Raw genomic sequence first — 22,620 nt, 5'->3', positions numbered from 1 at the left:
GTTTTTTAATTTCATTTTTTAGCATAAGCTAAAAACTTACCTTCCGTATAAAAAATTAGATATTTTCAGGCATGTACATATAGATATTAAATTTTGAGGGGTGTATACAAGAATAAGAGATTTTTGAAGAGTATACATACAAAAAATAAATAATAAATAAAGTGAAACTTTAGATTATTCAATACAATAGTACAGTAGGAGTATCAAATAAATTTTAAACATGGCATTAAAAAGGTGAGAGCAATGGCTTCTTGTATTATATTTTAGGTGCAATCAGGATCGTCGAATGTAAGATGCGCTAACATGCACCGAATCTCTCTCCATATTTACTATCCTCTCAAAAGCCCATTGAGAATACCTTGTCATTAAATAAATTGTGATCCTTTTTAGGGTTTTTGGCCTAACAAAGACCATTTCCGACTGCAAGCCCAAATCCTATGAGGGTGAGGGCAGCCCTTTGATGGGTTTGGGCCCAAAAATGTGGTTAAAGCCTAGCCTATTTCATTGGCACCCTTCACCACCGATAACTAGGGTTAGTCGGGATTGACTAGAACTTGGCTCAATTAGGCTTGAATCAAGCTTAGGTCAAACTTAAATGAGCCAAGGTTGGATAGTGCTCGACATGTTGTTCAAGGCATCAAATCTAAAATTGACTTGTTTCAAGCTAATTACTCGAGCTTGAATTATACGCAACTAAAATCAACACAAGCTTGATAGATTCGGCTTAAACAGACCTTGATTAAAGCCAAGTTGATTAGAGCTAGGTTACATTGGATTGGGGTTCGTTGCCATTGACCCTATACATATTGATCTCGGTGGATTTAGGCTGCTCATTTGACCTAATAGTCTGAAGCCTACTCAAGGCTCACCTAAAATCTTTCTGCTGCAATCCGATGAAAAATAAGGCTAATTTTTGATTGGGATCGGGCTTAGTCTCTCTTGGCCAAAAACTCGAAGCTTGAGGTCCTACCGGTAAATCAAAACTAGTAGCTTGATACAAAAGCTTCTTTTTTTTTCTTTTTTCTTTTTAACTTTCCACTTTATAGTTTTTTACTTTCCAAATTCAATTAATTGATGTCTTTCAATCATGTTTTTTAATATAGCTCAACAACTCTAATGAATCATGATGCCCTCTTTTTTTTTAAAGCATTACAAGTACATCAAATCTCAGACTGATTTTAAGTTCGAACCTGACCTCATAGATCTAAAATCTCTTAGTCCAATGGTTATGCTACCTCTAAAATTAAACTTGATACAAATTTTGCATGGCCTAACCCGAAGGGCTATTAGGCTAATCTAGGCCCAAAGTAGATATAAAATTTTTATCACAAAACCGGCCCAGCCCAACATGGCGACCCACAAATGCACTATTAAATAAGCATCAATATATCAGTTGTTTGCATTTAGTACCATGATTGCATCGGCTTTGATTTTGAGTGCAATTGTGATTTCTAGATGCACATTATCGATATGCTAGCATATTTGAATACGTGCTTGATTAGATTCTGATGATTCGGCCCACACTGAATCAATCACGCTAGTCTCTCTCAAACCCTAATTATCTAGCTTTCGCATGATAAAATGTGGTTGATTCTAAACAAGGGAACACATCAAAACCTAGACCATTATCTCATCCCCTTCTCTCTTCTTTCAATACCATTCATTTTAATCTTCTTTTATCCCTTGCTTGAAGCTTACTCCTACTCCCTTGTGGGCTACCAAATCTTTGTCCCCTACCTCTTTTATCATGCTAGCTTATGGCTTTGGATTGCAACTAAAAGTGTCGCCCTTTGAATCCATCCATGTAAGGCCAACACTCATCACCAATGAGCCATAACCCCCATGCATGTCACCAAAACTAACTTAAAAGGAAAATTACGAATTAAAAAGAAAATTCATGCATTTTTTATTGTCCAAAATTATTAAATGTCAATCTAGACAACTTTGTAATTTTTGGAAATAATTTTTGAGATAATAAAAGTAAGGGAATTTTGCATATAAATCCTATTTTTTAATAAAATTATGCTTTACACCCTATATTCTTATTATTTATAAATCGAGCCATATAATTTAGTGAATATGTGCAAAAAAAACTCTGATAAATTATAATTTTGTTAAAAAAAAAATAGGTTGTTATATATAAATTTTCCTAAAAAGTAAAATATATTGAAATTTCCTATATAACTGGAATCAATCTATATCTGATATTATACCCAACAAATGGGTCCCATTTCCACCTTGCATGTTGGCGACCGTTTGATTTGGTTTCCCAACCCCATGATGATCCCATGATTGGATGGGATTAAAAGCACCTACTCCTTCCTTCTCGTTAACAGGAGCAGGACCAACGTCTCTCGGGAAACGGACGAGATCAAACAATGCGGGAAACGAGAGGTCGACAACTGCATGGGAAACGGAAGAATTTCTTCTTTTTTTATTGGATTTTTTTTTTTGTTTACGGAATAATCGAGAAGGGTGTGGAAAGTCTAACGTGAAAACTAAACTGGCTAGTTAGTAATAGGCAAAGGAATATCTACTCTTTGAGACTTTATGGTGATTTATTATATTGATATGAATAAGTTTGACAAAGTTTATAAAGAATTTGGCATAATTTTACTAGACTTCTACTTAACTATTTAAAATAATTTTATTAAAAAATAATGAAATTTTACATATCACACCCTGCATTTCAAATTTTATTATTTAACACATTGTAATTTTTATTTAGCACTCTGCATTAACGTGAATAGCACCAACAAAAAAATAATTTAATTACTCTTATTTTATTTATTTTTTTTTATTTTTTTTATTTTCTTCTAGGATTGTTAGAGGATATTTTAATAATTTAATCAAAATTTTGAAAAAAAAAATATGAATCACAAAATAAATAAAATTCTCTAAAATAAGAATAGCAAGAGAGTCCAAGAGAAAGAGACAAAGATAGGGAGAGGCGAGCAGTCAACCAGCATAACGTCAGCCTCGGGAAGAAGCATCTCACGTCCACTTGCTTCTTTATTCTTCTCCCCTCTCTCTCTCTCTCTTCCTCTATTCTTTCCTAACGGCATGACAACGGCAAATGAAAGCGGCGACCTACTCTCATACCTTGTTCCTTATTAGATTTTATAAAAAAAAATTTATTAAATTTGTTGTATATAATTAGAATTTTTAAATATATTTTGGAATAATAAGTTTCGAATTTTAAATAATAAAAATATGATGAATATATTTTTATAATAGAGTTAGTTAATAAAAATAATGAATAATGATTATAAGTTTAGGAAAGGTGTGGGTTTTATTTTAACTTTTGCCTGTCGAGCCATGAGGAGACCAACAGACAAAACGTACTGACACACTCACATTCTATCTCATTTATTATAATTCTTTTCGGTATTTGCTTATCTATGTTTTGACTGCACTTGTGACTTGTTTTTATGAAAAATAAATAAAGGAAAAGAAAATTCTAACTTTGGTGATGTACTTAGTATATGTCTGGCTACTCCCAACCTTTGAATTGGGATTCGGCAATATTATTTTGTTGGGTCAGACTAGATCTGTCTGTATTTCTGTCTGATATTGATTGTGTATATTTTATAATTATAATTTTATATTTTCAAAGATAATAACCACGGTTGATTTTATCCGATGAGCTCGCATGTATCCGATTTCGAACGTGATTATAGTAGGAGTCTTTCAACTAGCTCACCAGCCTAAAGCTCGATCGGACTAAAATCAAATTTGGCCCGGCCTGATCCTGACTGAAATTCCATTCAATCAAAATTAAGTTTACCCTCTCTCCCGGCTTAGTGTGCCCTAATATCGAAAGCTAGTAGCTTTGACCTACATAAAGAATAAAAAAACTCCAATAATTCCCTAATCTTCCTCCTAATTTAGTTGTCGCATCCTTTCCTGTCACCACCCTCATCATTTTCTTCTCCTCTTCTTTCATTGCCTTTACTGTCAATCTCTTCTTTTTCATGCTTCACTTCTCTCCATTTATCTCTAGTCTTCCTCTACAATTCCACCAACTTATCTGGCCCTTCTTCCCTCCACCGCTCCGCCTCCACTTTGGTGCTCTTCTTCTCTTTCTGATTTTTCACTCATAAACTCAGCTTAAAATCACGTCCAAGTTTCCCACTCTAGAGCTCAACCTTAATTTCTTCAGTTTTAGCGAGAGCCAAGTCTAGGTCCAAGCACGAACTTGCCAATAGACACTCCTATGTTACAGCTATAAGATATGCGTGATCGATATGCCACAATCGATAGCATGCCTAAATAAACTTGCACAAATTAACTCACACATAATTGTAGCCCCACTACCCATCCTATGAAAAGTGATTGATATAATACAAACCATCTCATAGTAATTTCATATGCATAATGATAAATCAATAGAGCTACAAATTAGCTTGCCATGATAAATGTTTGGTGCACTAAGGAAGGGACCTTTTCAATTTCTCTTAGGTAATTTTTGAGCTCTTATATTTCTTGCACTTTTTGTAATAAAAATGTTCTTAGAAAAAAAATCTAAAATTGAGGAAAATAAACTAAAATTGTCCATGAATTTATTTTTTTTAGAGAAAGCCTATAGGCTAGAGTACTTTATTTACCCAAAAGTTACAACAATGTAGCCTAGTACACAGAAACGATGAGGGATAAAGCGACGACTCTTTAACACAAGCCTCACACTTTGCCTACAGTAGACAACACTCTATTAAACTAAAACATTATGCTCGAGATCACAACTAATAAAAAAAAAGTAAAGAATAACCTTAGCAAATGCAAAGGGCAAAATGGCTTGAGATAATTTATAGATTCCATCAATCCGGTAGTCTAAGACATGGTCATGAGAATCTTTGAAGGCAGGATGATCGATGATCACCCACCAAGAAATAATAGAAAAGAAAAAAATTTCTACAACACCCTAAACCTAACAACATCGCAAAATAAAGACAACAAAGTCATGAACCAATGTAAAACACGTTGCAAGATCTGACTATCATTGAGACAATCGGGTTAGAAGTCGGGTAAGCATAGGATGCTACTATGGACGGGTCCCAGACCAACACCCCACTTAGTGAATCCTCACTGATTTAAGGAGTGGCACCAAACATATAGTCGAAAAGGAGATATAGAGATGGGGAGGTCAGTTTACGACGATACAACTGCGGTAGCAATGGAGTGGTTAGAGGAGGGAAGGAGGGTATCTAATAAAAAGAGAATCAAAGTGGCGTTGAGGAGGGGGAGCTTAGAGGAGGAAGATATGACTTAGATTCGACAAGAAATTAGGTCTGGTTAAGGCAGCGGCAAGACATGGAGCTAGTGAGGGATCAACAACACAACAAGGCTCCAACGATGGGGGAAGAGCAGTGGCAGAAAAGGGGCATAGCAAGGCTCTAATTTCAACAACTTTGGCTAGCATAAAGGAGTATAGTGATGAGGGGCGAGTAAGACAAAGATGGAGGAAAAGGAGAAAAAAGGCGGAACGAGCGTTGAGAGGGGGAGGGCGATGGCCCGCGGTAGATGAGGATATAGATGTGCTTTAGAAGGGAGAGAAGAAAAGACAAGGGTAGAAGAAATTTTAGCTAGGAGAGGAAAAGAAAAAGAATCGCCGACGACGACATGAAGCTCCTCAACGGAGAGTGGAGAGAAATTATGTGTCAAAACCCTAGCAGAATTAGGGCCGACGCAGGAGAGCACCTAGAAAAGTATCAAGTAAATAAGCATTTAATGGGTTAAAAATTCATTGGAGAAAGGATTAAAAATAATAATATAGGAATTGAGAGGAAAGAAGAAGGCATTGGGAAATGGCACCACCATCCTAAGGCAAAGGTACAAATGTGCCTCCCCTTGCTTTATTCTCGTGCCCAACTTTTGTTCCCTTTTATTTCCTCCCTCTGTCTCTTATCCCCATATCGCTATTTCTATATATATTCCTTGGACCCAAGTCAGCCCTACCTCTCTCTCTCTCTCTCTCTCTCTCTCTCTCTCTCTCTCTCTCTCTCTCTCATAACAACCATCAAGATTCGATCTTCCCCTCTTAATCCAATGGCCAACTATGGCCTCGTGATCAGCAGCAGCCCACAACCCCTCATCTGACCCAAAGTTAAACCCATTTTTGTTCTTTTAAAAATTATTTTAAAGATTTTCAAATTAATTTTCCAGTTAAAAAATGATTTTAAATATTAATATATGGGGATTGGATTTTGGATTGGAAACGGGAAGCCGACAGGACTAAATCTTGGAGGCGTACGATAGCCGCTGTGGTTACCGTGCGCACGCAAATGTCCCGCGGCGCGTCCCACAGTGTCCCTCCCACGTGCCGCAGACTTCGCCGACACCCATCATTTCTTGCCTCCCACGTGCCGCATTCCCACGTGGTACATTACTTTTTTTTTAAAATTTATTTATTTATTAAACAAAACTACTTCTCTAATTCTTCCTAACACTACTACTAACCCAACTAGTTTGTTAAATTAATTAAAATATTAAATAAAAATTATATATAATCTGTTCATTAAATACGTAATTTAGGTTAACAGTTAGTTCGTTTTATAAACACCTCAAATAATTTTTACATATTTAAAATATAATTAAAAATTCTATTTTTGTATTTAGAATTTTTAATTACCAAAGAATGTACAAATATAACCATTTCGGTACAGAAGAACAATTGTAGAGACAAAACTAGTGATTGCCCTGGAAACAAATGACTAGATTGGAATGGATGCTAGCTACAGAACCATATACAGAGATGATGTGAGAGATTCCTGGGAGAGGTACATGGATAGCTACTCTGGAATAATTCCCTGGATAGGAGTAGGATAGCTGAATAAAATCTGACTCAATTTGGAGAGCTATGAGATGCCCAGCGGATAAAACGTTGCTGGAAAGGGGAGACAAAAAGGAGGTGGAAAAAGTGAAAGTTTTGCAAAGAGCAACAACATACTGTTCCTCTATTTTTGGGCTCATCGTCGCAAAAAGTTGTCCTTTTTTCTTTTTCTCGATATATTTTTGCAAATTGATCCCTGTTTTCATTGCATTTTTGTCAGAAATTAACCTTCCCAAATTTATATATTAACTGATAAACTACAAGCGGTGTAATATGTGAGTAAATAAATTAAAATAAAAATAAAAGAAGAAAACTTAACCTTTTTGCATGTGCTGACGGTAGTTAACACCTAAGCTTCAATCTGAGTTGGTGATTATACCCCTAATGTTGGTATTAATCCCAAGAATGCCACTATCCGTCCTCTATAAATAATCCCCCCGTTTCCCCTCTCCTCTTCCCACCACTAGTTATCACTACTGTCCACTCGAAGCTCCCCCGACAAACAGGTGTTTTAAGAGAAAGCAGAACAAAACCATGCAGTACTCTCCGGCGGCGGCGGCAGAGGCGTGGCACGTGCGAGGGTCGTCCGGCTCGGGGTGTGCGGACCCCCTGGAGCGCGTGGAGCGGCTCGCGGCGGAGAACGCGGTGGTGATCTTCAGCGTGAGCACGTGCTGCATGTGCCACGCGGTGAAGCGGCTCTTCTGCGGCATGGGGGTCCACCCCACCGTCTACGAGCTCGACGAGGACCCACGTGGCGCAGAGGTGGAGCGGGCACTCTCCCTCCTCGTCGGCGCCGGCGGGGGCCCGCCCTCCGTCCCCGTCGTCTTCATTGGTGGGAAGCTGGTTGGGGCCATGGACATGGTCATGGCCTCCCACATCAACGGCACCCTCGTCCCCCTCCTCAAAGAAGCCGGCGCTCTCTGGCTCTAATTACTCATTATAATCCCCCCATACTTAAATAATAATATCTTTAACCTGTTTATTAATCTCTTTTCCCATCCTAATATAAAAACATAGTAATTACTAGCATGCAACCTAGAGACGTACATCTATGTACGTTATAAAAAAGAAGAGAGAAAGAGAGAAAAGAGAGAGAGAGAGAGAGAGAGAGAGAGAGAGAGAGAGAGAGAGAGAGAGGGAGGAGGCCAGGTTGGTGTGTTATGTTTTTTTTTTCTTTAACTACTGCTGCTGCTGCTGCCTCTCCGTTTTGAATTTGGAAACTAAGTTTTGTTGTTTGGTTGGTTGGTTTTGTATGTTTGAGAGGGTTGTAAGTGTTGTTGCTGTTTTGTGGGGGTTGGAGTTGGTTTGATGATCATTGACATCATGATGTATAAAAGAAGAAGAAGAAGTCTTTATTACTTAAATCTTCATGTTTGTTTGTTTTCTTTATATCTTTGCTCTTGAGATCACCTTCTTTATGTTTTCTACTTAAGTATGTTTGGTTGAGTGCACTGGTGCCCAGCTTTATCTAGCTGGGAATGTACTACAAAGTTCCACTCCAAGAATAAAACCGGGTGTCCAGAAGTAGTTTTTTTTTTTCTCCTTTACTTTTTGGTGGAAAAGTGTAAAAATACCTGGGCAGGCACTAAGATACAAAGAAGAGCTTAGTTAGCAGATTAGTTAGTCTCTCGGTAGTAGTAGTAGTAGTAGTAGTGGAAAACAACGTAGCCATTGAGAGTTAGATGTATAATGCCAACCACAATGCTTTGTAATTATTAAGTAGATGTTTTGCTTTCTAAGCCATACCATAGCCTGATATAATATTGTATATATATATATATATATACACACACACATTGGAAGAGGTTAAGAATGAAGGTGTGATGACGCCACGTCAGATGCTTTGAGATGACATCATCGAAAGCGCCGGTCGTCCGTACGGAACGGCTCGTTATTTTATTGGGCCTGGGGCCGACAGCTGCCGGTCAAACCAGTCAGAGCGGCCTGCCACCACCCCCCTGCACCAGCTCGCACGCGCGATCCCAGGCGCAAATCACGAGGCTTCCCTCGCTGAACCCCTGATTGACACATGGCAACAGCCCGGCTTCTCCTGCCAAATTCTCTCTCTCTCTCTCTCTCTCTCTCTCTCTCTCTCTCTACAAAATTAATAATAAATATATGAATATATATATATATATACACATTGAACTGAGTAAGGTTTAGCCCTTGTTTTGAATAAAAATGTAACAACTTCTTATGCACATAAAATGTACCTTATCTTCTTACAATTAAGATTGTTCGTATTGGGCTTGGGCTTGATCACATTAAACCTTAATTCCTCATTCAAACACAAGGTGTAGATATGGTCTATGGCCTACTTATATATATATATATATATATAAGTATACAAATTAATAGGAAATCTAGAAGCTTCTCCCCCCTTCCACGCGTGTTAAATGATATCACAATCAAATAATAATAATAAATATCCACGTGTCAATTCCACATAGCTCAGCTAATTAGAATTTTTTTTTTCGAAATTGATCAGATACACCCTCAGTTTTGCATTTATTATTATTCACAGCCACAGTCTATGGATATTTATTAATTGCCCATATTTTATTTTTATTGACTTATAATATGACCCAAATCTGAACTTAACAAAATTATGAGATTTTAATGAGTGATAGCCTCACGAGTTACGAATCTAATGGCTGTTGGTCACATGAATTAGAGATCCATGTGAAAAGTTAAAAGTAAGACAGTGAGGAAAGATCGAATCCGGACAGATTGCTAGATATTTAATGCTACGGCGATTGTCAAAGAATGGAGGACGACAAAGGGTAGCGGTGGTTGATTATTTGGGGGCCTTAAAAGTAAAATTCAGAGGTTAAATAATAAATATCCATATGGGTAAGGCATGAACAACAATAAAGACAAAAAACATTCAATATTTTTGATATTTTTTTCTAAATTTTTATATATCGGTGAGGATGGACTTGGGATTTGGATAATTAGGTATATATATATATAAAGGTAGATGAATAATTTGAAATAATTATTCTTTGGCTAAAGAAACTTTTACTTTTACACTTTTGACCATAAAAATATTATTCTTTGGCTAAAAGTGACACATTCTAGAAGATGAATTTAGATGATTCAACAGGTGAAAGCAATCATCTGTCTCATGTTTAGTTGATAAAATTCTTGATGAACTGACGATTTCTTTCCATATCTTCATAAATCTTTTAAAAAAATTTATAATATAGTATAAAGTCTAAACATTAGCAATTAATATTTTATGAAATTTAAGCAAAATAAAATTAAGAGATTACATATTTTCATTAATAATTTAATACCATTACTCATGTCGCAAGCTCAACACCTCCTTGCCATTGTGAATAGTCCTTATTATATATTAGGATTTATATTTCATGTAATTATGTGCTCGATCAGATTCAGTGCAGGTCAATCTTATGGATATAGCGAAAATCTTTCTCCTCTATTCTCTCTGTCATTTTCTCCTCTAATCTCTCTTGTCCCCTAATTCCTCGGCTATTACTATAGCTAAGTTTTTTTTTAATATATATACCATATTGTTACTCAAGAAGATTACCATAAATTATTTTCTCAACATACATTTTTGATATGGTATTACCTCCACTATATATGCTAGAAGTGCCTTTCCTAATTACTTTAGAATTGATGGTACCTATTACATCGAGTGGTCTTTGAATGCTCAAAATAAGATCAGGGGTAGAAAGCATTGGAGCTTTATTTCTGGTTACTAAGATTGCACTAGCATAGGAGGGTGAGAATTGTTTGGTTAAGCCTTGGCTTTTTGATTCTATGACTAAAGACATGCTTTGTCTTCCTTTGTCTACTGCTAAGGAAATATGGGAGGCAGCCAAACAAACTTATTTCTTATTTATGGCATGAGTTTGACCCTATTGAGCATTGCACTATGGAGTGTTCATGAGAGATTGAGAAATACACTACAATGATCTACTCTCAACATCTATATGTTTTCTTAGCTGCTCTTGATTCTCAATTGGATTGTGGGTTCGTAGTTGAGTTCTTGCTATGACACCTTTTCCAAATCTACAAACTGCTTATGCTATTGTTTGTCTTGAGGTGGATCACATCAAATGAAGGGACTGCTTATGCTATTGTTCGTAAGTGTACTCACTGCAAAGATGATGTTATAGACACATACTTCAAGCTCCATGGTTACCCTTACTGGCATTCAAAGGGTAAGATGACTTCTCCCAGGTGATCTAACTCAGCCATTGCTTCTAGACTTGTCACTAAGTCTGATATATCTAACTCTACTCTTATTCTTCCTTCTTTTACTAGAAATAGTGCCTGGATAATTGACCCAGGTGCTATAGATCATATGACTTATTCTCTAGTTGTACAGAAACAACCATTACTAATGCCAATGGTGTGTCTTCTCTAATTGTCAGTGTTGCCACTGTACCTTTGTCTTCTTCTTTATCTGTTAATGATGTTTTATTTGTTTCATCTCTAAATTGTAACATAATTTAGTTAGTGAGTTAACCAAGCCTCATAGTGTTGCCACGCTTTTCTCCTACTTATTGTATTTTTTAGAACATCCATACTCATTGTATGTCAATAGAGAATTGAGTAAATTTATGCATTCAGTTGGTGCCTCATCAAACTCATTCTCTTGGAGGTTACTCATTTTCTATTACTGGGTAGTCATGCATGTTCTAAACTTCAGGAGGCTTTTAGATGTGTTATATAATCATTGTACTATCCTTGGATGTGTGATGTATATATGTTCATTTACATATCCACCAACTTAACAAACTATGAACCATGAGCACTGGAGTGTGTCTTTGTTGGGTATGGCTCCTCTCAAAAGGGCTATTGATGTTATCATCCATCTTCTAGTTCTTCGTTTCAATGGATGTAACATTCCATGAACAAGTGTTTTTCTACTTGAGAGAGATTATTAGTTCTTCATTTTAGGGGATTGTAAAGATATGGAGTTCCTTGAGATGTTCAGATCATCCAATGAGTACTCAATTGAAGGAGAAAGATCATCCAGTGCTGAGCATCAAATGCAAGAAGCAGACAAATCCTCCACTGACCACATAATTGAAGAAGTTGACACATTCTTCACTGAGCACCCAGTTGAAGAAGATGATATATCCTCCAACCAACACTCAGTTGAAGAAGAAATTGACACACTGTTCATGATAATACATTACCTCCTCTCTCTACAACAAACCCATTAATCCAATCTGCTCCAAATGACTCCTTAGAGGTTCCACCTGATCCTAAAGCTTATTTTATCTTTCTGATAGCATCATAGATTGGCTAAGGATGGAGATGAACTTGGTTTTGAATTTTCCAAGATCATTTTTGGAAAACAATTTTTTGTTGATAGAAAGAACTGTGAATCCATTCTCATTTTGTATAATCTATTATATAAGTTTGAAAATTCTAGTCAAATTGTTTTTCTCTACAATATGCATCATTAAGATAAGACATCCAAGTCATAAATCAGGGGAAGATTTTTATTTTTGTTCAACAATTATAAAGTAAAACTAGAGACATCACAAGTTTTGAAGTCTTAGATTTATTTTTATTTTAGTTTTTTAGAAAAATTTGAAGTCTTAGAAAGTAGACACTTTAAATGTTCTAGATCAAGATAGGAATAATAATGATAGCCGACAATGTGATTTGACTTCGAGAGGCAACTAAATATTTCAATACGAGCACTAATGTTGTCATCTTCAATTCAAAAATAATTTGATATACTTGGGAATCAAGTTCAAATTTGAATATAAGATAGGTTTATTATACTATAAGACCAATCTATATATACAAAATAATTGATAGGCATTATGTGGATATTTCTATTGGATTTTGATGCCCTGTTTTTTTTTTTTTTAAAATTTAGGGAAAGCTCATAGCCATAGATTACATTCATTCGATAAAATAATTTGATACATAAATTAAGAGAAAAATAGTGCGATGACTCGTTGATATAAGCTCCCCACTTGATTATAATAGTAAGCACTTCATTAAAGAAAGCAAGATATCAAGACTTAGGACTCACATATAATATACATCAAGAAGAAAAGCACTCGGAGATGCACAGACACATATTGACCTAAGATCAACATGTGGCTCTATCGCAATTCGACAATTATAGGTTCATAGCTCTCAACCTTCTACGGAGATAAATCTAACAAACATGAAGGGAAAAAAAAGACAAACAAAGAGTGATCGAACTATAAAATAGGTATAAACTCACGACCATAATAGATGGCCACAACGAATGACATGAAATAAACATCGACGATCAGTAGCAAGAAAAGTAGCAATTGGGGTAGTGACAACGATGGGAGATGGCAGTTGCCAGCAATGAGGGATAGGATAATGATGAGGAGGAGAGAGATAGCAGCGAGCGGGCGAAATAGCTGTGAGGAGGAGCCAATATCAGGTTGTGGCAAGGAGTTGGCAGTGGACTGTTGTAGATGGGCAAAAAACAATGGCGAAAAGCACATCAATGAGAGGGAAACACCGGTAAGAAGGAGAATTAGGGTTAGATAGGGAAAAGAAGAGAGGCCTATAAGGGAGAGAGTAGCAAGAGGGAGCGGAAGTGGAAGGGGGGAGGAGAGGCAAAAGACATCTCCCTCTCCTTAGCTACTCGAGCTAGGGGAGGGGGCGAGAAGAGCTTGTCGGCAAGAAAAGGACCTCTAAGAAAGATGGAGAGATCTTGCGCCAAATCCTAGCACAGCCGGTAGGGAGAGAGTCCCTATTTTCATTTCGAAGACTGTGCTTTCTTTGTCGGGCGAATGCATTTGCCTAAATGCTAAGGGTCGTAGAAAGTCAAGACTATGCTTCTATAAATTGTGTATATTCATGCACACATACTGATGAAATTAAAGCTAAACTGAATTATTTTTATATCTTTGAAATAAATACTAATGTATATACTTTTAATAATACTCAGAGATGTTTGACTTCAAATCTAGTTTTTAGTTGACCAGGCAAGTTAATTTCACAAGTTTGACCAATCTATGTATCATTATTTTTTTAATTGAATCAAGTTGACTCAGATCTAAATTTCACAATTAAGTCTATGAAGAATAACTCAAACTTTGTCTATCATGTAAGGAAGAACCTATTGGATTAAAAAGTCATCTATAACTTTTTTTTTTACTAATCTTATTTTTCTCAATTAATCAAATTGAGGAATTCAAACCCACTGAAGAGCATATCTCACTTACGAAATCATTAAAAAAACAAATATTTAATGGAAAAGAACCTAAATTAGGTGATCTAGTTCTCCCCTTTTAATCACATGTTGGTTAATATTTAAGCAACTTCTTTTTCAGATAATATTAACTTATGATTTTTTGATTAAATAATAAATTATTACTAATTTTATTAAATGAAAAAGAAAACATGATGTCTTTTGATTTTAAAATTACTAACACTCTTTCATTTGATTATTTACCATCCAAACAATTTTTTTCCTTTTATTATTTCAAAAACATTCTGTCATTAGTCCATTTGACTAATAATTATCATACAAATGAGTTAAATCAACTATATATATATATATATACAAAGTGATCTTAATATTCTTGCTTAAGTTAGCTCAAGTGCTTCATATTAACAACTATACCAAAGGCTATTTTAGGTATTTTTAAAATTGAACATTCTCTATTAACCTCAATAGTTGTTAAATAATTAGGTTGAATTTAATTCAAGTTTTCTTCATAAGCAATGAAAGAATTTTTTTAGTTCATAGAGTATGTATAATTATCTTTTTTTTTAGTTCAAAAATTCTATATTGATAATAAAAAGATTTAAGGGTGATAGTTCAAGGGCTAATTGTAATTATATTTAATATAAAATTTAAAAATAAGATATTTTATTATAAATTTCTTATTATTTTTTTTCTTAGTTTAAGAGAAGAGCTAACAAACTTTTTTTTTTAAAAAATTAAGTGGCAAATTTCAACTCTATGGTTCATGTTCACTCCAATCCAAGAATTTGGTCATCAAACAATTTGATAAAAATCCTTCATCTGCCTCATATCTAAACATTAAACTTTGCTTACTCCCTCTTCATTTGAACTCCTCTTCTATATCTTTTTATTTTAATTTTAAAAAACTCACATATATATATATATATATATATATATATGAATGTATCCCCACTAAATCAATTAGGTGATTAGGTGGCCAGTTCTCACCCAATTCAAAGACTCTTTTTTTTTTTGGTCTTCTAAGTTTTGCAAGTGGTTTCCTAATGTAATCTTATTAATAGCCCTTTTAACTCATTTCAAGGGGCAAAATCCAACAACCAAGATCACATTTTCTATGTTGTGGCTTGTACTCTTTGTCAAGGTATATCTAGGGAAAGACCAAACCCTAATTTTCTAACTAAAATTTGGAAAAAGGACCATTGAATCATCCAAAGTGATAACTTATGAACCCTAATTTACATATTTCAATAAAACTTTTTATATTCAAATAAAAAAGAGATATTTGTACCTCGACCTCTAACTATTACCTATTTTTATATAGACCATTTTATTTATTTTTGTGACATATTAACCCTCTCGGCTATGTCTAACCTTCACAATATCTATTTTATCGATTGTCTATTTAATTTTACTTATAATAATTCAAGAAATATTAGTTTAATTATTATTTTTAACTCAATAAAAACAAAGAATTTTTTTTAATATAAATCATTAAGCATTCTAATTGACCATAAGACTAAGGAAATTTACACAAGTTTATGGTTAGGTGTGATGTTTCTTTTCCAACAACTTGAGACTCTAAGTTAAAAAAGATTACTTTAATGTAGTGTTTTCCCCCCAAATTTGCCATCCATTTCAATTTTCAAAGCAAGGGTGGATAAAAAGATGTTTTTATTTTGTTAAAAGATACTGAAATTAATGGCATAAAACATTAGGAATTAGGAAAACATAAACAAAAAGAGAGATTATTTTTGCCAAGATGAACATAAGAGTTCCTAAAATCATTTGAGCGACTATAAAAAACAAGCTAATTAGCGACCTGATTATATTCCGATAAAATTTGGAACTCGGAGATATCCGTCTATATATTCTTTTAATTTTAAGAAAAAAATAAGTTTTATGACCTCCTATGCCCACCGGAATTCTTTCCTGGAATCTACTTTGAATTATAGCTAATTATAACTGGAGAATGATATATTTTTAATTCTTTAAGGTAGATTTTTTTTATGTATACCCTTTGAATTCTCTTATTTATGTATGCCTATATATATATTTATATATAATACTAGCAAAAACCAAGGGTTTTCATATATATATATATATATTAGACTAATTCCTCCCACTTTAATTTTAGTAGACCATTTATTTGAATATATTATACTTTTTCCACTCCAAAGATCAAATTAGAAAGCGTTTATATGTACGAAATACTATATATTTATTAGTCTTTATACCATGCTCCTAAAAATTCTAAATTATTCAAATTAAATTATATATTTTTATTCCAAACCATACAGTGTAAGTTTTTTGATTTGGCCCTTTGCTTTTCATTAAATCATAGAAAATATTATATTGAGGGTGCTTTTTTTAAGGAGTATTTTATTTATACTCTCTTAATTATTACTATTTTCTGCATACGTTTTTTTTTTAAATATTAGTTATTTAAGGGGTTATATATGAATATTTTTCTTAGTTTAAAAGGATCTAAGTAGAATTATTCTTTAATTTCCCTGAAGAAAAAAATAGATTGAATTAGAAATAGTGGAAAGATAATAAACATAAAATGTAAGGTGTGAAACGGAAGATTCCATTAATTAAAAGAAAATTTTCTTTTTATAAATAAATAAATAATATATATATATATATATAGAATGTAATGTAGCATCCATGTGTTCATAGCCGACGCATTGGACGGCTCTTCGAGTCCACTATCGAGATTTCACACGCGGAGCCGGGGAAAAAAATCGCTCTTTTCCTCCCATTTCTGCCTTCTCTTCTCCTCAATTCGTCGTGGAAATCGATTCTTCCTCTAACCCATCTCCTCAAAACGCGGGTTGAATTGAAACCCACTGAAATCTCGCTCAAAATTCAACGCCCACGTCTGTCTTTCGGAAGAAATAGGGTTGAAATGCGAGAGGTTGAGGAGAGATTTTGATGAAAGTGAGGGAAATATTTGATTTTGCTCGGGGTTTTGGTGGGATTTCTGATCGATTTGGGAGATGGCTTGTTGCCCTTGCTTCGGTTCGGAGGAGGAGCAGTTAAATCCCAAGAACTGGAGGGAGAACAGGAGGGATGAGCAGCCCATGGTGCCCCCTCGAGTCGAGAAGCTACCTCCGGGTGAGGATTAGATGGGTTTCTCTTAGATGTAGAGATAATTATAACGTAGAAATTGGGACTTAGCTAGTTCTGATTTGAACATTTTACAAGTTATTGGCGTCGCTTAGTCATTTAATCTTAGTGATGTGTTGATTTAAATTTGATTGAGTGTGTTAAGTTTGGTTAATCATATTGGATTGGAGTCCATTACATAGTTTGGTATCAGTTTAGCTGATTCTAGATGCATCTTGATCTTTCATGCTCTAATTCTGCTTCTGAATAATTTTGATACTTCGCTTGTATGATTTATTAACAGAGTAGAGTCACTAGGGTTGATTAGTACTTGAGAAATTTTTGACTAATATGTGTTTTATTGACTTTTATGTTGTTGAGATTCTTTGATTGTGAAGCGCAGAAATCTTGCCTAAATTTGAAAATATATTGTCATTGGTTAGTTTATTTTGTACCCATTGGTTGTAATGCATTTCTACATGGATATGCAGTAGCTGATAAAATGAGAACAAAAGGCAACTCGGCGTTGCAAAGGGAACCATCGACACAGAAGGATAATTCTGACGTTGTCATTTCTGCACACATTTTCACCTTTCGGGAGCTTGCAGCTGCAACGAAAAACTTTAGGCCAGAATGCTTTCTAGGGGAAGGGGGATTTGGACGAGTTTATAAAGGATGTCTTGAGAGCACAGGCAAGGTAACTGTTATAACTTGTAAGTTATCATACATTGTAAGCAATCTTATGTACTGTCTATAAGTCAAATCCAGCAGAGGATGTGATAAATCATGAAGAAGTATACCATAATACAGATTTCTATGAACACAATTTTGCCAGAGTGAACTGGAGTTTGATATATCGGATAATGTATGCTGCAGGTTGTTGCTATAAAGCAGCTTGATAGGAATGGGCTCCAAGGGAATAGAGAATTTCTAGTGGAGGTTCTCATGCTCAGTCTATTGCATCACTCTAATCTTGTTAATCTAATTGGTTACTGTTCCGAAGGAGATCAGCGCCTTCTTGTATATGAGTATATGTCGTTGGGATCATTGGAAGATCACTTACATGGTATGGTTCTTTGCTTTAAGTTAGTAGATTGCTTGGCCATGTGATTCTTGACCACACAACTAATGGTTGACAATTTTATTTGTGTTGATATATATATAGGTGTGTATGTATGTATGATGTACCATTTCACATCTTCTCCTGTGTGTGTGTATAGCGTATCTAGTAGTGGTTGTGGTTTCACAATCAAATTAAAAGAAGAAAAATATTTTGCACATTGCTCATTTATTTTCTTACATTTTCATTTCCTTCTCGCTCAAAGGCGATGGGTCTAGAACGATTTAAAGGTAGACAAAATTGTGGTATCAAAATATGCAATTAGGTCATTATCTTGTCATTCTGCTCATATGTGTCTGTATGACAGTGTCACATATCAGTAAAGGCTTTAAAGAGTCATCAGAAAAGAAAAAAAAAAAAAAAGAGAAGAGAAATCTAATTTATGGTTAAATTTATACTCAATAGTCTATAACTTGTGGTGCAGTTGGGGATCAGATGCACTATGTTATTTAGATGGTTCTGTCATTTTAGGATACTATAAATAGAATGTTAGAGGTTCGGCAGATTGCTGCCAATCAGAAGTCCTCCAAGTTTTAAGCTAGTAAGTGCTTGTTTTCTTAGAATGCATATTATTTGTGCTTCCTTATATAGATTACATTTTTCAGTGCTGGTTCATTCCTTCTTAAATTCTCCTTGATGGTACGCAACGTCTCAAAGTCATTTCCGCCTTCTATTGCAATGCATTTTAGTAGTCGTCTTGTGTTATTTCCTTATCTTTAAGTTGCTTGCTCTTACATACTGTAAGTGGGAAGTTATTCCTGATTTAAAACATGAAATTTATATTCTTTCAGTAGATAGTTCGAGCTCTCCATCCTGTGATTCGGTAATATGCCTAAAGGCATTAACCAATATCTGAAATCTGTGGACTGGCCTCGTTTGTCTGTTGCTAACCACAAAATGGATTTAAATACAACTTTCAATTTTAGGAGATCTAGAAAACCAATGCATTACTTGTTCATGTTTAAGCATGCTTTTTCTTTCAATAACGTTAGACCATCGGACTTCTTGCAGATCTTCCACTTGACAAGGAGCCACTCGATTGGATTACCAGGATGAAAATTGCTGCAGGTGCAGCAAAAGGACTAGAGTACCTTCATGATATAGCCAAACCCCCGGTTATCTACAGGGACCTCAAGTCATCCAACATACTGTTGGATCAGGGATTTCACCCAAAGCTATCTGATTTTGGCCTTGCAAAACTAGGTCCAGTTGGTGACAAATCTCATGTTTCAACAAGGGTAATGGGAACTTATGGATACTGTGCTCCTGAATATGCTATGACTGGACAATTAACTGTCAAGTCAGATGTCTATAGTTTCGGCATCGTATTATTGGAGTTGATTACCGGCAGAAAGGCAATAGACAACAGTAAACCACATGCAGAACAGAATCTTGTTTCATGGGTAAGCTTTTCTCAAGTACTTATGCAAGGAATTACATATTTACTTTGTAACTAAATTGTTCAAAAATTTTCCACTCTGATCAGTGTAGAGCAGTACTTAGAAATAACACTGGTTGTGCTCCCATTTGCATACTACATGTTCTTTCCAGATTTCCTGTGTTCTGCAAAATTACCGTGGCTATCTTTATCCAGAATGACCACAAGTTAAACAGTTCAGGCCGTTGAATACTATTTTCTTTCTTGTCTAGGTAATGTTCATGAAAGTGTCAAGTTTCTAATGGAGTAGCTTTGGCCTTTTTTATGACTTTTGTTCTTGTAAACAATCACTAGGTGGGTATAGAAACTTCAAGAGAGTAATGGAACTATTATAATAATCTTGAATATTCTTTTGGCTGGTAAGTATCATGTTTGCAAAGTGTTTAAATAATAGAAAAAACTGCCCCTATTTTCCATGAATAGATACCTATTCCTTATTGCATAGTCATGGTAGTATGATGATCTTCTGGTATAGAGGACAATTCTCTGGATTTGATCGGCTTAACATAGTGAAAGGAGTCCAGGATAAGCAGTTACCTTTAGAAAATTATGAACTGCTATCTTTAAATGATGCTAGTAATATCCTGCTGATACGTTTAATACATTGTACAAGAACTTTGATGGTTAGTATTGAATATAGTAGTATATTATGATGCACAGAGAATGCTTTTGGCCCGAAACTTTTAGGGTTTGGACTTGCAATTGGTGTGATCATTCGTAAAGGCTGGAAAGATATATCAAGTCTCCAGTTCACTTTTTCCGTATCAACTAGGAAGTTGGAATGTATGAATGAGTTGTAGATTTTCTTGTCTCATGTTATATGCTTCATAAGTTTGATCCAGTCAGATTGTGTTATTGTTCAGTTCAACCCTTCATAGAAGTTAACCTCATACTAATATGTATTCTCCACACAGGCGCGGCCTTTGTTCAATGACCGAAGGAAGCTCCAAAAGATGGCTGACCCAAGGCTTGAAGGACGGTATCCTACGCGTGGTCTATATCAAGCTCTTGCTGTAGCATTCATGTGCATCCAACCAGAAGCTGTATCCCGCCCTCTTATAGCTGATGTAGTGACTGCTTTGTCCTACTTGGCATCCCAATCATATGACCCTAATGCAACCAGCACCTCAAACAGCAGAGCCGGTGGTGAAAGGCAAAATAGGGGTGGTGAGGAGAAAGGGGGAAGATTGCTACCAAAGAATGATACGGCAGGAGGATCAGGCCTTAAGTGGGAAGCGAACGGGGAAAGAGAGGACTCTCCCAAGGAGACAGTTGGGTTATTGAATAAGAATTCCGATAGGGAGCGGGCTGTGGCAGAAGCAAAGTTATGGGGCGAGAATTGGAGGGAGAAGAGACGAGCTATTGCCGAGGCACAGGCTAATTTCAATTCTCCAAGCGAAAATGGCTAGAGATACTAAGTAAATATTCTCATTTTCTTATTACAGTTTCCTTCATTTAAATCACAGTGGAAGGTGGGAAGTTAACAGTGTACATTTTCAGAGAATCTGGGGAGCTTTCTACTGGTTACGATTTCCTCTTGTTGTACATGTAAATTTATGAACAGTTTTGTGAGAAAGAGGACTCTTATGGAGTAAGAATATCCTCCCTCTTGGAATTGCCTCTTCTTAGGATATAAACCAGTTGAACATGTTTCCTACATTCCCCTCCTTAGTGAGTGAGCTTCTTCCTTGTCATAAACCAAGAAGCAACACAGGATATGCTTGTATACTTGTACATAATGTATACTTTTCAGTCTTGCAATTTGTTTCTTATATCTTTCCATTTTATCTTCTTTTTTTTTTCTTTTTCCCCTCTCTACTTTCAACTCTTATTTTTCGAGGGAAAATATCATTTGTATCGCTTTAACTCCTTTATAATTTTTTTCTTTCGAAACTAACGGTGAAGACTTTATTTAAGCATATATTAGTCTTAGCATTGCATGATTAGGGAGAGTTTAGTTCAATGCCTATCAGTAATTTGTAAGTAAGTAGCACAACTAACTTTGCAAAAGAATATAATTTTATTTGTATTCAAAGTGTTGATCTAGAGACATTAATTAGCCAATGGCTAAAAGTAGTTTTTAAGTAGGTAGACAAAACCGAGTTTATTTGGTCATCATGCAGGTCAAAGTTGACTTTGGAAATAAATGAATTAAAAATAGATATACTTTTTCATGTGCATAAATTCTTTAGAATGGTTCAAAAATTATATTATGCATTCCCTCTAAAATTCTATCACCCACTTGTTAGGGATGTTTAATAATGAAAATTCTAAAATAGTCACACAAAATAAATAAATAAAAGTTTAAGAATAATTATGATATTTTAAAAAGCTTTTTAGTGGCTATTATGTAAAAGAAACCCTAACATTATATTGAAATCCACAATAGAAGTGATTTAATTACTATCATAAGTAGGTTAACCATTTTTTTTAGAGATTTTTGCATCTATACCCCTCTAAAATTCCTTATTTTTATGTATACTCTTTAATACTCCTTGAATGTTGTAAGCTAAAATTTTAGTAATTTAACGGGCAAAAGGACATATATCCCTTTAATTAAAAAATATATGCAAATAAATATTAAAAAAAATTATTATTTTTTATATTTAACTTGATATACGAAAATTATGTGTTTTAAGGGAGAGTGATATAAACATTAAAAAAATATCTTAGAAGCGTATGAATGCAAAAATAGTGTCAAATACCAAAAATACCCTTACTGAGAGACATCTAGAAGGAAAAGGTGAGGCCTTATCATAGTTTCTTGTTTAAAGATTTCATCATTGATCTGAGCCCAAGAGGTCAAATAAAGTTTAGAAAAATAATAATTTCTTTTAGAAAAAAAAAAAAGTGGATATAAGCAGTGGAATCAATTCAAAGTTTTCGGCATTGAACGGTTTCTATGTTTCTTTTCACTTCTCTTGGTACCT

General features: G+C 34.9%; 2 protein-coding genes across 2 annotated transcripts; both read left to right on the top strand.

Annotated features, from left to right (window-relative positions):
• The first annotated feature begins 7,291 nt into the window (after positions 1 to 7,291).
• Positions 7,292 to 8,218, top strand: LOC140797990 (glutaredoxin-C5-like). Its single transcript, XM_073151707.1, has one exon. It carries the CDS (start codon positions 7,364 to 7,366, stop codon positions 7,757 to 7,759), a length of 396 nt encoding a protein of 131 aa, XP_073007808.1. The 5' UTR covers positions 7,292 to 7,363; the 3' UTR covers positions 7,760 to 8,218.
• An 8,473-nt stretch (positions 8,219 to 16,691) lies between these two features.
• Positions 16,692 to 21,451, top strand: LOC140798197 (serine/threonine-protein kinase PBS1-like). The gene is made up of 5 exons (XM_073151963.1): positions 16,692 to 17,141; positions 17,624 to 17,829; positions 18,009 to 18,198; positions 19,264 to 19,655; positions 20,605 to 21,451. The coding sequence occupies exons 1-5, from the start codon at positions 17,024 to 17,026 to the stop codon at positions 21,097 to 21,099; spliced, it is 1,401 nt and encodes a 466-aa protein (XP_073008064.1). The 5' UTR covers positions 16,692 to 17,023; the 3' UTR covers positions 21,100 to 21,451.
• Positions 21,452 to 22,620: the final 1,169 nt, after the last annotated feature.

The sequence above is a fragment of the Typha latifolia genome, chromosome 11, assembly GCF_019914945.1.
Source record: "Typha latifolia isolate L0001 chromosome 11, TyphaL0001v2, whole genome shotgun sequence".
Lineage (NCBI taxonomy): Eukaryota > Viridiplantae > Streptophyta > Magnoliopsida > Poales > Typhaceae > Typha > Typha latifolia.
The sequence above is the reverse complement of the archived record's forward strand: the minus strand, read 5'-3'. Positions and strand labels throughout refer to the sequence as shown.

Coding starts and splice junctions, on each gene's coding strand:
- LOC140797990 (XM_073151707.1), top strand. CDS start 7,364: ATGCAGTACTCTCCGGCGGCGGCGGCAGAGGCGTGGCACGTGCGAGGG.
- LOC140798197 (XM_073151963.1), top strand. CDS start 17,024: ATGGCTTGTTGCCCTTGCTTCGGTTCGGAGGAGGAGCAGTTAAATCCC. Junction 18,199..19,263: donor ATTGGAAGATCACTTACATG/GTATGGTTCTTT, acceptor GACTTCTTGCAG/ATCTTCCACTTGACAAGGAG. Junction 19,656..20,604: donor AACAGAATCTTGTTTCATGG/GTAAGCTTTTCT, acceptor TTCTCCACACAG/GCGCGGCCTTTGTTCAATGA.